Genomic DNA, 15,184 nt, shown 5'->3' with positions numbered 1-15,184 from the left:
GTTCTCTTCTCACTTTGAAGCCAGAGCTTAAATGTTCCTGAAGGGTTTTAAATGAGCACCGACAAGCACAGAGGAAACCTGACTGCAGAATCAAAGTTTTACGAGGAGTGACAGCCGCACACATTGGATATTTAGAGAACAAAGAGTTGAGCTTTAATAGGTCTGTCTTGACTGGGATTAGTGGGAGGAAGTAGCAGGCAGAATGTGTTTCATTATAGGTTGTCACCACCAGTCTGACATCAGATTAGCTTCAGCGTTAATTACAGCAACGAAAAAGCAAAAGACTTGTATGCTCAGTTGTCACTTTTGGCTACTTGCGTAGTTTTGGGTGCTACGACGACAAACTTGAATTTATTTTTATTTTTTTTTGTAATTTATGTGAAAGAAAGAGCAAATATGTAAGATGGGTAGATTTTGGTTTAGATTTCTCCTTTTTTACAAATAAAAAAATTGAAAATCATAGCAGGTGTTTGCACTTAGTGCCTCTTACTGTCATACAGTCAAATAAAATCTTGTGCAGCCAATTGCTCTTGGAGTTAACCAGACCTACCGCCTAATAGCCTCGTAAAAGACTAAGAAACGCAACAGACCCCTCAGAAAAAAGGTTATGTAAATGTTTAAGACGAGTTTAAATTGGAAAACCACATCCCAACCTCAGAAACTCTAGCGGAGAAAGAGACCAATGGCAGCTCTGGAGGATGTGTGCTGATATGCAGCAGTGTGTTCTTTTATTTTTAGCAATTTGTTTACCAGTTAGTTACAGGGGCGGGCCAGGAGCCCGTGAGCTCGGTTTGGGGATGCCTTTTATCCGACTACACAAGGGATGAAAACACACCACCATTTTAAAACAAAAGAACTGTAGTTGGTGTATGCAAACAATTTTTTGTTCAGTCAAAACTGCTCTGTGTTTATGCATTTAATGTCATAATAAACAAAAATCAGCCAACAAAAGTTCATGAAATAAACAGTTAAAAAAAATATTACTGAACAAAAAAAAAAAAAACAATATCTGAAGCTGTACAGACTTGTTACATCATGAAAACCCCGACAAAAAGAAATTATGATAACTTTGATCTGCATGACAATAAGTTAAGACTAGAGCAATTAGTCAAAATGCAGCATTTTGACATATATTTTCAGCTAATTTTCCTCTTATATTTCTCATGACAGGGCTGGCAAAATAGTTTTACCCAGAGTGAGTCATTCTTCCTTTTAACAGACTTTTTTCTCAAATGTTTTCTTTTGTAATAAAACAAATATATGCCTTTTTGTGGTAAGCAAATATGGATTAATTTTAATTGGTCCAACAGATTGATTATTTTTATGAACATGTGATGCAATACTGTGAGGTAGTCTTTAAAGTTCTGTGTGCCATGTTCCCATCCAATAACACAATACATCACATGCCAAGTCAAGGAAGGGATGATTGAGCCACTTAAGAAAGACACAACAGCAGGTGTTTCCTAACCTTCTGTTGTCCTGCTGCTTGGTCCTGTGTTGAAAAATATCTGATAATTTGGGCATTTGGTTGGATCTATTTAATTCTCTTAAGGAATTTCTTTAAACATTTTATGGAAGAAACTTCCACTTAGAGGATAACGCCATCTATTCCTCTACAAAACAACGCTCCCTCAGTTAGTTTGAGGATAGCCTAGATGAGTAAGTGCAAAATCTTGGTGTGCAGCTCAGCTGTTTCCCAGGTCGATTGTTCATTTCTAGACCTCAATATGGTTCAGGTCTCTACGGGGTGTTAAGTCTTATTTGTCGAAAAGGAGGATGAACACCACTGGTCCACTTCCTCATTTCAACCATTATCAAACAAACCATCCATCTGGAGACCACTGGTGTGTGTGCGTGTATTAGTATTAGGTAGGTCAGGTCTAATATGTGTGGATTTACACATATTGGTGAGAAATAAAGTTTTTCTTTTGTTTTTTGCTGTCAGCCCTTCTCCTGCTGTCCCTCTCCCAGCAATGGAGAGACGGCACTTAACCTTTCCTAAACTAAGAGGCTATCATAAGATAATTACCCCCACAGCAGTGGTGTGTATTGATGTCCACTGCTGGAGCAATGGACACAGAGATGCCTCTGAGATAAACAGTCAAAAGGAATGATGTGTCACTTCATAAAGATTTGTCATCTTCACCAGCTATCTTGCAATTGATTAAAGCTCCCTGCAAAATAGAACAGGTTAATGCATGAGGTGTAATATATATATATATATATATATACATACACAATATGCATTCACTACTTCTGAAATCTTATTTCTTTGTTTAGGATCGTCAATGGTAAAGGTCGATCAAGCTAAAAATCACCAGATTCTGGTCACTAGCTAAATTTCTAACCTCAAGCTAATCATTAACAACAGTTTTCTTAGTAAACCTACTGATTTCCGCTTTAACCATATTTCAGAATGAACTCATACTCTTTCCACTTCACGTCAGCGCTGCCATTTACTTACTTCTTGTTTTGCTTCGGTGTTGTTCAGTGCCTCCCGTTTTTACTGACGTTGCTTCGCGGCTACATTTAACTTTCCCTCCACAGACCCGGAGTGCGTTTTATATATATTTTTTATTTTCGTCTGCTGTTTGCTTGGGCAAAATGTCACTGTGTTTGAGGATCACAGCAATCAGATCTACGTGACATTTGGACGATTAGGGTAGCATTCAAAGATATGGCGGATCCTATTGATCACACCTGGGAGGAACATGTGCGCCATGTAGATAAGGAGAATTAATCCCGTGTCAATACAGAGACTGAATTATCATTTGAGTTATGTTCACCAGCTTCCTGACCTCCCGGCCTGTTTTGTAGTTTCTGTGTGCCGCATTGTCTCCCATTCTAAGATCCCTATCTATCTTTATTATGAGTCCTAAATTATGGATATAATTTAAACAAGCATATACAATGAGCCTTCACATAACAGACTGCCTTGTTTCATATCGCTGATCGTGGCTTAATGATAGCAATGACTTAATTACTGGCTATTTGTACCTCTCTTGTCATTTAAACCTAGTGATTAGTGTGGTTGCAGCTTTTCTTCTTTCTTCTTTCTTCTCACATTTCACAAGCGTGAGAACGAACTGTCATTTAATCCAAAATAAAGATACATCTTTTTAATGCTAAACCATGCCAGACGCAATTTTGCTTTCCTTTTTTTTTATTTTCACTCACAGATTTACTATCAAGACATTTTTCACATTGAACAGAAATATTTTCACTGGAGTGTTTTTTAATGCTTAGCTCTGCTTTCTTTACAGTACATCCCAGGTGCTTAGCGTTTTATTACTAGTGAAGCAGAGAACAAATGGATGAAAAAAATAAACTGAACAGATTGTATTTCTCGTGGAATCAAGATTAATTCATCATGGGTAGTGATTGTGTTATTAGTCCACAGCTGTAACGTAGAAGAACAAATTTACATGGTTTTCATCCAGGTTTTTGTTGTTTTACAATAACAAATCTGAAAATATTGCATTTATGATCAACCTCCCACTTACTTCAATAAATTATTAAATATGTTTTAATATTACTTATTAATTATTAAGGATCCAGTGCAAAGAATTACCTTCTGAAGTCACCTAATTAGCAAAAAGACTTTACCTGTGAGCAGCATATTCCCATTTAAACACATGCATTACCCTTAAGGTGCCCTGTTATCTTTGAAGGTTAATTCTCAAGTCAACGCCTAGAGGGATATAAAAATAAACATTAAGAGCAATGGGATGCAATGACTTAATGCCTTATAAATTGAACAGTAACATATTATATAAATAACAATGAAGTAACTTATGAAATCCCTAATTAAAAGAAAAGGTCTGGCTGAGCTGGAAATAAACATAAATGAGTTAGAAAAGCTATCAAGACAATGCAGAGCTGCAGAGATCAATGGCTCTGGAGGAAGAATCTGTCAAATCCGGTTATTATGGAAATGTGGCTTGAAGACAAAGTTTGAAATAAGAAGTGAAATAAGCTCAAGTGGATGCTTTGCACAGTGGAGGACATAAAGACGATGCTCTGGTCAAATGAGATCAAAATTAGATATTCTGTCTTATGCAAAACCCTCTAAGAATTAACGCTGCACATCTCACTCAACACACCATCTCCACTGTAAGACATGCTAAAAGCAGCATCAGGCTGTGGGATGCTTTTGCCTTGTAGAGATCGGGACGCTGTGAAGTTGGAAAGGAGGTTTTACTAACCAAATAAATAAAATAATTTTATTATCTAGATTATTTTCAAACAATGTTTAAAAACTTTTTGGAAAGCACTCAATCTGTTTTACTTGTATATTTCATGAAGGGGCTGTGTGCATTTTGCCGTGACAATATACGATTTTATACTTACCGACAGGAGATTATACTGAAACAGACATAATGTTGCTGGATTAGTCACCATATTTGTTTTTCTCTTATTTTTGAGTTTGTGACATTCTTGAAATGTCATACACCAGTTTCAAATTCAAAACTTGTCTACCTACACAGCTTCACAACAACAATGGATAAATTAGTAATCATCTACCTGTAGATAAGCATACAGATTAAATTCACCCTTCTATTTTATGAAATCATGTATTTGTACATCATTATTTAGTCTCTATTAAAAATATTTAAAAAGTGTTATTATGTCGCCGGCTGCTCCGCAAAGGATAAATTCTTTTTTATTTTTCACACCTCTCGTCTTCGAAACATGCTCCTGCTGAATTTGCTGAATAAATATTCAAAGTATTCATTCAGCCTAGTTTTATGATGAACCAGTAATAGCAAGCCCTGAGAATTATGTGTATTCATCCCAGCAGCTCATCATTTGCATGTGACAAAAACAGAGGCAGACACACGAGGGGGGCAAAAGAAAGCAGAGGAAAGATGAAAGGCATTTCTGTCGAAGGCTGTGAGTTTGTAATTTTCCTGGTGAGTGTCGATGAATGAGGTCTTCATTTTTTTTTTTCCTCGGGAAGAAACAGTGGTGTGTCAGCAGCCTGATGCGTTTTACTTCAGCTGATCTGGTACCAAGGCCAGGGTCCTCTTATGGTTGTGAGATTAGTTTCTCCTGCGCGGATGTCATGAGCAGGCATTAGACATGCGACGGTGCTTAGAGCCGACTCTGACAGATGACTGCTGTTCCACTACCCTTATTGTTTGTCTGTCATTCAGCTGAACTCCATCCTCCTTTTCCTGTGGCGTCGCTCTGTTTCTAAGCCAAGACCTGTGTGCCTTATTGAAATTATACAGCAGGTGGTATCTGAGGTACCTCTCTCTGTAGTTAAACTACCACAAATAACATTCGTGACAAGGTGTTTTGGTGTCTATTTGTTTCAAACAGACGATGTAATGACACCAATAAGGGTAGATCTGTGGGGAGATTGCATTATGCTCAACATGGCAGCCAACCATCCCTTTTGTCACTCGTTTTAAAAAGCCTTAAAATCCCTAAAATACCTGCATCTTTATTGAAGTGCCGTAATCTCATTCTAACAAAGTTTAAAAGCAAAGTTATTCCATCGCGGTGGAGGAGAATACATGTTAACAAATATGTTTTATTTCTTAAAACTATGTCTTGTCTATGGACACATGGACTAGATGTCAATACTTTGCACAGTCATCAGTCACTATTCTAACTGAGCTCACTCTGCTTCTTCTCTCATGAAGAGAGAAGGATCTTTCACCTCCTCGCTTTGCAGATGATCACGTTTAATATCGTAGGACAGGAATGGTTTTCTACTATGGCATTTGATGCATGTCCATATGACATGCATCAAAAAGTTGCTATGGAGACTTATTAATATCAAGGAGCCACTCTTGTTGTTGTCTAAAGAGAAATGTACAGTGAGCATCGTCTATTAACAAGTGTCAATTGGCGCCCTGAACCCAAACAGAACAGATTTCTGGTTCTTTCAAAGTAAAACAGGTTAGAAAAAAATTGCCAGGCAGACCAGACACTGTTGAACAAGGTTGTTTAGTAGAAAACAATAGATAAGTACTTTTTGACAAGCACCTGAAGCTGCTGATGTATGGGTTTTAGTATCTAGATCTATAAAGATCTAGATCATCAATGGTACAGGCATAAAGACAGTAAAAGTTAATCCAAGTGCTTAAAGGTATAGCTAATCGGAGTTTAAATCCATGACCCCGGAAATATTTAATATTCGCCCTAACCAGTCATTTACAATTGTGGCGATCCATCAAAATGCTTTCAAATGGAACAGGAACCCCAACATGATAGTAAGAGAGAGCACCCAAGACTGCATTGAACTAAATAAAGCCTACAGTAAAACCAATGCTGCTTGTCAAAAAATGCGTTTCGAGCAAAGCAAGTTGTGATGCATTCAGCTTAACAACGAAGATCAGGAAGTATTTTTGGTACGCAATCTGACTGGGAGATGCTTTCTACTTTTGTCTCATCTGACTTTGGTTCACTTTCTGATCACCACCCCACAGCAAACAGTGAAGATTTGTTTCTCACAAAGCGACGGTGGGTTGGATGTTTGTTCAGTAGAAGCAAGTCTCCTTTGAAGAACAAAGTCCAGTTATTTTTACCTCCTCTTGCAAACACAATAACATGGGCCCAAAAGTGCATCTATTACTGCCATCAGTGTCATCTGTTGTTGCATTGGGTAGAGAAACAGAGGCTGAGTTCTCCCCCCTCAGTTCACTTAAACAACAAAGAAATCCTGACTTGTTTGATGAGAACCAAAAACCTGTTTGTTCTGTTTGACGTTTGGGCATAATTAATCAATGGAAAGATACTTCTTTTTCATATTAAATAAAATATTTAAAAAGTCAAAGAAAAGTTACTTTTTCTTTTTCTTTTTTGTCCTTACAATGACACAGTAAGTACATCGCTTCATATTGAAGTCAGATTCTTTAAAAAAAATAAATAAATGGCCAGAAGGTACCACCCTAAAGTATGCGAATCGTTTTATCTGTAAGATACAAAGTTTATAAGAATGCCTTTAAATAGAGGATCAAAAGGAATCTCTTTTGATGTATTTTTTAGAAAGTAGGTGTTTGAGAAAATTAAAATTGTACTACCAGCCTGCTTGATACTGTGGTTTTTGCCTGAAACCAAAATTTACCATGTCTTACTATGTTTTGTTTTCTGTATTTGACTTGACGCAGCACGGGTATGTCAACGTGAACTTGTTGCAGACACATGCGCTTTATTTGGACTTTGCAGTGAGATTTTTCTGAGTTCCCAGTTCAAACCTAAAATGACACAAGTGTCCTCCCTTTAGATTGTCATCTGTAAGGTGAAAGTAGCTGAATGAAATCACATTGTCAGATTTGCTAAGAATATACTAACTTATGAGGATATCGGAATTGAGACAAATGGGTAAATGTTTCAGAACTCCCTGAGCTCTTGCCAATTTTAGAACTCATTCTCATTCAGCTTTTTTTTCTTTTCTTTTTTTTTACTAAATAGTAGGGAAATGAGTGGGGTGTCTCAAATACTTGGATCCAGAGAATATCTGTTCCAGGCATATTAAAGCTGCAGAGGTATGTGATCGGTGGCAGCCCCATTCCTAGCTTAGTGCTGTGTGGTGCAAACAATCCTCTGCAGATTTCCAGAGCAGCCCGAATGATGCCAGTCAGCAAGCTTCTTGATGAGAAATGGGGAAATCTTTTTGATGAGTGTACTGGACTCCATGCAGAGCCTCCACCTTGTCCAAAACCTTCTTGTTTAACAGTCTGTGTCAAGCCCAAATCTTCAGCGGATGTTAATCCCAAAAAATCTGAAGCAGCTGACCCTCTCTTTTGCTTTTCCTGTTGTATAGATGGAGGGTTGCCAACCTCCCCTCACCCCACCCCGAGCCTCAAGCCTGCTCCTCGGTTTTGCTGACGTTGAGCAGATGTTTTTTTTCTCCTTACACCTCAATGTCAGAGCTCACACCTCCACCCTGTAAGCAGACTCTGCTCGGTTTGTGATGATCGTAGGCAGTGTTGGAGCTGTGCATGCATTTTCGTCGCCTATGCAATTCCAGAAAACAGACCACGTCGTCCTCATAAACGACACATTGTTCTCACTCGTTTCTACGCAATAACATATAGTTTGATCATGCATATTAGACCGTGGATTGTTAAACTGCCGTTGTATGGTACAGGTTTCCTGCAAGCGTAAACTGTACGGTTTCTCCTGATTGTTTTGACTTTGCGTTGTGTAACCTGTCAGATGACGGAGCGTGTTTCCCATTAAAATCTCATCAGCTGTACTTTATTCATGTCTTCTATTGAAGCTAGAAAGTTGCAGCAGAGCAAACTCCACGTGTCACCTTGCCGCAGGAACTTGGACTGTGTGTGCACTCAGACGGCGATGCAGAAAATGGCTAAATGGGTTTTTTTTTTTTTTTTTTTTTTTTTATGTTGGTTTGCAGCCAGGTTCGTTTTTCATTCCGTTCACCAAATTGGACGCAAATTAGAAAATTGATTAGTCCCAGGGTATTTTTCACAGAGAATATTTGATCAATAGGATTAATTTCACTTCGATTTGGCCTAAAACTAGAAGTGATTTTTTTGATGTATCTTTCATTACGGGGATGGTGTCACACCTGAGTGGATTTCTTGAAAATCATACTCATAAGTCTCATGTTTTATTTCAGAGGTTTTAATATACAGCCATGGCTCCAGTGTTAAAAAAAATAAATAAACCAGGCCTTCAGCTTAATGCATTAATGTTTTTTCAATCAGACTTCTATGAAAGCATGCAAAGTGTCTGATTAGAAAGGTTACCAAGGGTTACACCCATTATCTCTATTCAAGGCTTTAGTTTTTGTTAATACACTTAAGACAGCCCTGCCTTGTTGTCATGAGAACATGCAGTCTATGGAAGTGAACCAATTTAGCTTTCATGAATAGAAAATAAACTCAGAAAAAAATGTTACGTGAAAAAGAGTTTGAGTTTATGAAAAGCAGCAGTGCTACGCAGACTTAAACCAATTTATTGGAAGTGTCTAATCATTCACACTGTTCCTAAAATCCTTAAAATGTGCCTTTGAGTTTTAGCTCATTAAAATTTTAATGAGCTAAAATTCATTAAAATTGTTTAATGATTTTAAACAAGAAAGTGCGTGGAAATTGTTTAATAATTTAATGCATTAGTTTTTGTTTTTTTTTGTCGGATTTGTATCATCTACTTCTTGTGTCGGAACCCTCTTTTTCTTTGTCTTGTAGATTCAGATTCTGGGATTGCCGATTGCTTCTTGCACTGAAATATTAAGTCTAATATTGACTGCATTTGATTTGAAGTAAGCAATGCTGACTCAGAAATTTAAGGACCTATAACGTTAGAAAATTAGGTTTGTTGGACTTTCCTTGTGTAAATTTAATTATTGCAAACGCAGCTCTTACTGCTCTTACTCTTGTGTCAATAATTTTTTGAAGGCGTATACGCCATAACTTTAATTTTCCACAACAAACACTATGACTCAAGCAATTGCTAGGAACACTCAATCACACTAATTTAAACTGCAGAATGTCCCCATATTTTATGAAATATGTAATATAGGGGCATAATCTCATGTGCCCACATTATATATGCCCACATATTGTGGATTTTTCTCTGCTAAAAAAAAAAATCCTGAAACAACCACGAGGTCCATGATTAACAAAGCAGCAGTACATTCAGTGTTTGTTGATGCTGCGTTAAGTAATTCTCCCTATAGTTTATTGCTGAGGTTGTAATGAGCAGTTGTAGTATATGGGACTCCTTTCCTCGTAACACAATCCAATACAGCCAGTGCAGCTTTGGACTGCATTAAATAAACAGATGTTCCCATAAAGTGGTCGATGACCAGGCTATTTGTGTTTCCGTGCATGTCTGTGGGGGCCCTCATGAATTTTTTTCACGGTTGTGTTTTATTTTGCACTCTGACAAACCTTATTTGGGTAAAATCTCCTAGGAGAGCTTCTTTTGGACAGCACAGAAAATACTGTCACGTTGTGCGACTGCAAACAGCCCGAACCCCCTAATTTTCACAAGATGTAACATTGGCACTTTCACACATGCATGTTGGAAGAAATTGGTTCGTCCGCAGGGGGACATTGATGATCTCAAAGGTAAAGTAAAAGGGGGAGGACAAGTGATGGCAAGCCAACATGCGGTGTACAATGTAAGACAGCTTGGAAGACAGGTTTTTTTTTCTCACTCTCTCTGTGATCTTTTATTATTTTTTGTTGATGAAACTTGACAGCAGATCTCTGCTCTCTGCTGAATGTGGTGATTTTGCTACTTTTCTGTCTCTCACTTCCACTTGTTTTAGAAACACAGATGGTTTACAGATGTCATTTCGTCTTGATGTCCGTCTCATTTTTTTTTTTTGTTCTCATGTTTCTGATTGTTATCCATACAGTACACAAGATTGCACAGTTTGGGGTATTGATGTTGCCTCATTTAATCCACCTCTCTACACTAAGGTTGTTTTTTTTCGGGACTTTAGTTTTTATTCTGCCTGTGAGCTGGATGTGATGTTAAGCAGGTGAGGTGTTTTGATGTTGCACTCTGTCCGTATTTTCTACTTTTCCTGAAGCTAGCTCATCAGGAGAGTGAGGATTAATTCCTCTCGGCTCTGTGCAGTTCTTGGTGGATCAATCGATCTAGTTTCGACCTTTTTTTTTTTCTTTTTTTTTTTTTTAAAGAAAAGGCTCCTGCTGTTTGTTTTGGGAGTAAAGGGGGCAACTTAATATGTAAAGTACTTCAAAGCAACCTTAAAGTGGAGCTGCTAACGTCAGGTGTGGTCAGTGATGGAAAAAAATGAGGCGAATAGAGCATGTAATATGTGATAAGAAGATTGTGACTTGCTGACTGCAATTAAATCTTTTTTGGTGTTAAATCAAGATTTACAGAAATTCTTAATTATTACACGGTTAAGAAAATTGCGAAGCGTGAGCTCTGATCAATGTGAAACAGATGTCACGACTGACTTTCACTGTATGCAGTTATGTCCATGCTCAGTATCGTGTACTTTGATACTTTCAAAGCAGAACATTTCCCTCCTCAAAAGCAAAACAATGTCACTGCATTTAGAGTGATCAAAGGAAAGTGATGCTTTAAAAAAAAAATGCATTTTTGCTTTGTTGAAAGGAAATTATTTAGAGTGGAAAAGGTATGACAAATATTTCGTCTCTCCCCTGAATAGTCATGTTCTAGGTAAGGCAAGTTTCTTAGTGTATATGCATACAGCTGTCAATCCAAAGTACATTTTATGCTTTTTACTCAAAAGAGGAAAAGAAAGCAGCACAAAAGAAATGCACACCAGAATATTAGTGAAGTTCTTAGTATTGCACTTCTAATTTATTTTGAAAGTAGAAGAAAATAGAAGAGAGCTCATGCTACCGCATAAGCGAAAGTGCAAAACACAGGGGAAAAACAGAGTTCAATTTGCTGCAGCAATTGACAACATAATTGTGATAATTATGAGGACAATATCAATAATTAAAAACTGTATCCTCTTAAAAAAAAACAACTTTTGAGTAATCCAGTTAAGTTGCTACATTCAGCTTACATTCACAGCTGAATGTAAGCTTTCCCTGAATGATGTCAATGCGTAGATCATCGGGCAAATAATTTATTTTGTGTGTTTCTATTATTTTTTGTCTTAGCTTCTTCTTTTTGTCTTGGCACCATCAGTTTTGGTAGAAGTTGTATTACAAGCTCACACAATGAGCTTCCAGCTTAAGAACAGCAATTTGTTCATCAACTTAGGTTTTTTTTTAACATTTATTTATCTTGGGAAGGCAGCCTGAATAGAAACAGTTTTTATTGGACCTGAGAGATGCAGCGTCGAGACTGGTAAAAGAGCCAATCTCACCTTAATGTGTTTCTGCAAAACAAGCTCCATTGTTGTTTTTCTTCTGCTGCTCATAATGTGACCACATTAAGATTTTATGCCACCCTCTGACTGGTACTGTTGCTGACACACGAACAATATTGTCACAGAGATTTGGGATTTCCAGAGACTCTTAACAGCCCCTACCCAGAAGATGCAGCTGACAAAATGTACGTCATCAGCTGGACAGTAGAGCAGAATATGAAGAATCGTCTGTTTATCTGTATTTATTCCAATAAATCTTTATGTAAAGATCGTGTCCACTTTTGAGAAGACTGTTCATGAATCTCTCCATTGCCTTCAGAGAGGTGGTCTAGTCTTTCAGGTCCCAGAGGGCTTGATAAAGAGCACAGGTCAAAGTGGAAGTCGGGACTGTCCATTCCACTGCCTCCTCAAAATCGATTAAAAGCAAGGGCCCCCGGAGTCCTCGGTGTGTGCTTGTCAGCGCTCAAGGCAGCGTGATGCCAGGTTAGCCGGCCTGTGCACCGGCAAGGTCAGCCACAGTTATGAAGAGGTCGTGGATTTGCGCCGGGTAAACACATCGTCCTCTCCCTGAGAATACCAAGCAGGAGCGCAGTGATAACTGTCAGTGAAAAGAGCACGTTGACGAAACGGCAAGGCCAGGTTGGAGGACGGGGGAAAGGAGTTGAGACGGAAAAATACGGAGCACGGTTAACGACGGCAAAGAAAGGAGGAGAGTAGCGGGGATTAAAAAAAAGAGTAAATAAAGAAGCTAAGTGAGACGGTGACTGCATGTAATAAAGGAAAGATTAACAAGAATCTGGATGGGGGTTTTTTTCTGTCCTGTTGAACAGCAGGTGAATTATATTCCCACTCTTACCAAAAAGGAAGCAGCGCATGCACAAAAGGGTGAATATCCACCTTAAAACACACCAGCGAAGTTTAGTGAAGAGAGGGTTTCATCAGAGAAGTGCACGGACAGTGATTCTCTTTGCCTGGAGGGGATTCTCATCGAGTCAAACAGATGGATTTCCTCATTTTGGTCAACGCAAAAAGCCATCCCTCTCTGATCATCCTGATGTCTGCCTCTGAACACAGAGCTGATTAATGCATGCAGTGATTACAGTTTAACTGAACGGACACTTTTTTTGGATTTCATCTAAAAACTCGCAGCCTGACTGGTTCCAGACGAGAGATCTCTGATTAGTCAACCGATGTCGTCCATGTAGGATCTCTGGAATGAAAACGAATGAAAAGGAATACATGACATGAAGTATATCGAGAAAAACGACTGCGGCCCTGCGGAGTAGCGAACAGTTGGAATCGGGGGGGAGGGGGAGTGAGAGCATGCTCAGTTGGGTTTAATTAGACTGATCAGAGTAGAGGTGACGTACTGGCAGGGGTTAGTTGGTGTGTGAGCCCTCTGGGAATATCTTAGAAAGGAATGTTGTGGAAGATGAACAAATACAAATCTTTCATGTCAAAATAAGCAGGTCAAACTGCTTTATTTGTAGTTTTTTAAATGTAATTACAGCTTTTTTTTAAGTCAATTTGGTATATTCCTTGAATCATCCTCAACGCCATGGCTTACCTACAAAATCCAGTTTCTGTTTTCAAAATCCTCAGCCCATCTCTCAAAAGTAAATATCTGTATCTTGAACACGTCAGTGCCTCAGAATGACACGTTCTTGTTTCACTGTGGTCAAATTGAAATATAGCAGTGTAATGTGGAGGGATGTTCTCATGTAAACTATGAACATTTTGATGACAGTTGCTAGAAGTTGTAAATGTGACAAATTACAAGACTGTTTGTCCTGTAATTTGTCAAAATCATTTATTTGTTAGAAATGTGAAATGGTGTTTTGTCTGCACGGTTGGTTGAACTCCGGTCTTGAATGAGTGAATTATCCTGTGTTCTTTCCATTATATGGTGATTTTCATTTAGATTTTATTCTTAAATAATTCAAACACCCACAATTACTTTTTTTAAAAGACAACTTGCTTTACAAAAAAACATCAGAAAGTAGCACCTCTTACCCTTTCACCACAGATTGACTTTCTACTTGGTCAAATGCTCACAACGCTGCCTAGAACGGAGTGAAGTGTTAAAAATCCAGCTACATATCTTTCGAATTATTTATTATGGTGAGACGCACTCCGTCCTGGAATTTAAGTGTCTCGTTATTAGTGTTGTGCAAATCTCTGCACCTTGCAGGTGAAGTTCTTCGTCTGGGGAGGATCTCTGGCCACACGGTGAATGGCGGCTGGTCCTCCTGGAGTTCCTGGTCTCAGTGCAGCAGAGACTGCAGCCGAGGCATTCGGAGCAGAAAGAGGACCTGCAGCAGCCCAGAGCCGCGGTACGGAGGACAGACGTGCCTGGGCCCGGCGCAGGAGTTTCAGGAGTGCAACATCACACCCTGTCCAGGTAGGGCATTTTCAAATATTAAGCACAATGCTTTGAAAAAGTGTTCACATTAACTTTTTTTTTTTTTTTGTCATACTGTATTCAGAATCACTTAGTGGCACAATATTAGGCCATTGGAAGGAAAATTTGAATAAAAAATTATACATGGTTTTACTGTTTTTTACGCATAAAACCATTTTATGGCTGTATTATCTGTGTTGATGCCCTGCTAGAAGATGAAGCTCTATCCCAGTGTCAAGTTTTTTTTTTTTTCATCAAAGTGACAATAAAATTGCTTCATCTGAAGAAAGTTTATTTTAAAATGGCCTGGACAAGTCCAGAACTACATCTGTAGTGACCTAAAAAGCGACGTGGACAAGAAATTTCTCAATTATCGGACCGATTTGGAAAACCTTTTACAATACAGTGTGGGAAAACACTTTCAAGTCAAGTCACTGGGATGCTAATAGACACATACTTACACTTTATCTTTTTTTTTTTTAGATGTATTAGATGACAGAGAGACACTTTGGAAACAATGCATCCCTCTCCTTCCTTTTCACAACGATGCACTAATAAAATTGTGAAAGTTCAAAGCTTATTCAGATCACCTCGTCAATTAGCTTTAACATCTGAGAGGCACATTGCTTAGAATAAAAAAAATCCAAGCAGTCACAGAGAGAGCAGAATATTCACAAAGATCAGAACAATTAAGAGAGCAGTAGTCAATAAAATTGCAAATTCTCTTTTCACTCTTGGAGATAAAAAAAAAAAAACCCACAGACCTCCCACTGCATTGAAGCTACATGTTCTTTCTTCTTGATTAATGGATAAAGAATAACAGTGACAGATGACCTACAGAATCATTAAAACCCACAGAAGCAATCGGATGCAGATAAAAGGTGTGACGGAGACCCCGATTTAGATCAAGAATCAAGGAGACAATCCCTCTGGCTCTCTTGTATGTAATTACTATTGCTGTGTAATTATGTTGC

At 38.3% G+C, this 15,184-nt stretch overlaps 1 protein-coding gene across 6 annotated transcripts in view; it reads left to right on the top strand.

Annotated features, from left to right (window-relative positions):
• The window catches only part of sema5a (sema domain, seven thrombospondin repeats (type 1 and type 1-like), transmembrane domain (TM) and short cytoplasmic domain, (semaphorin) 5A), a 157,205-nt gene that overhangs the window by 130,090 nt on the left and 11,931 nt on the right, over positions 1-15,184 (top strand). For all 6 annotated transcript variants that reach the window (XR_536469.3, XR_536468.3, XM_008438633.3 and 3 more), the window contains exon 17: positions 14,001-14,210. Coding sequence is in view for 4 of the 6 variants with exons in the window: in XM_008438633.3 (XP_008436855.1) it covers positions 14,001-14,210 (210 nt within the window). In the remaining 2 variants the exon portion in view is untranslated. The remainder of the gene's footprint in view (positions 1-14,000; positions 14,211-15,184) is intronic.

This window comes from Poecilia reticulata, chromosome 20, assembly GCF_904066995.2.
Source record: "Poecilia reticulata chromosome 20, P_reticulata-male-v2, whole genome shotgun sequence".
In the NCBI taxonomy this organism is placed as follows: Eukaryota; Metazoa; Chordata; class Actinopteri; order Cyprinodontiformes; family Poeciliidae; genus Poecilia; species Poecilia reticulata.
The sequence above is the reverse complement of the archived record's forward strand: the minus strand, read 5'-3'. Positions and strand labels throughout refer to the sequence as shown.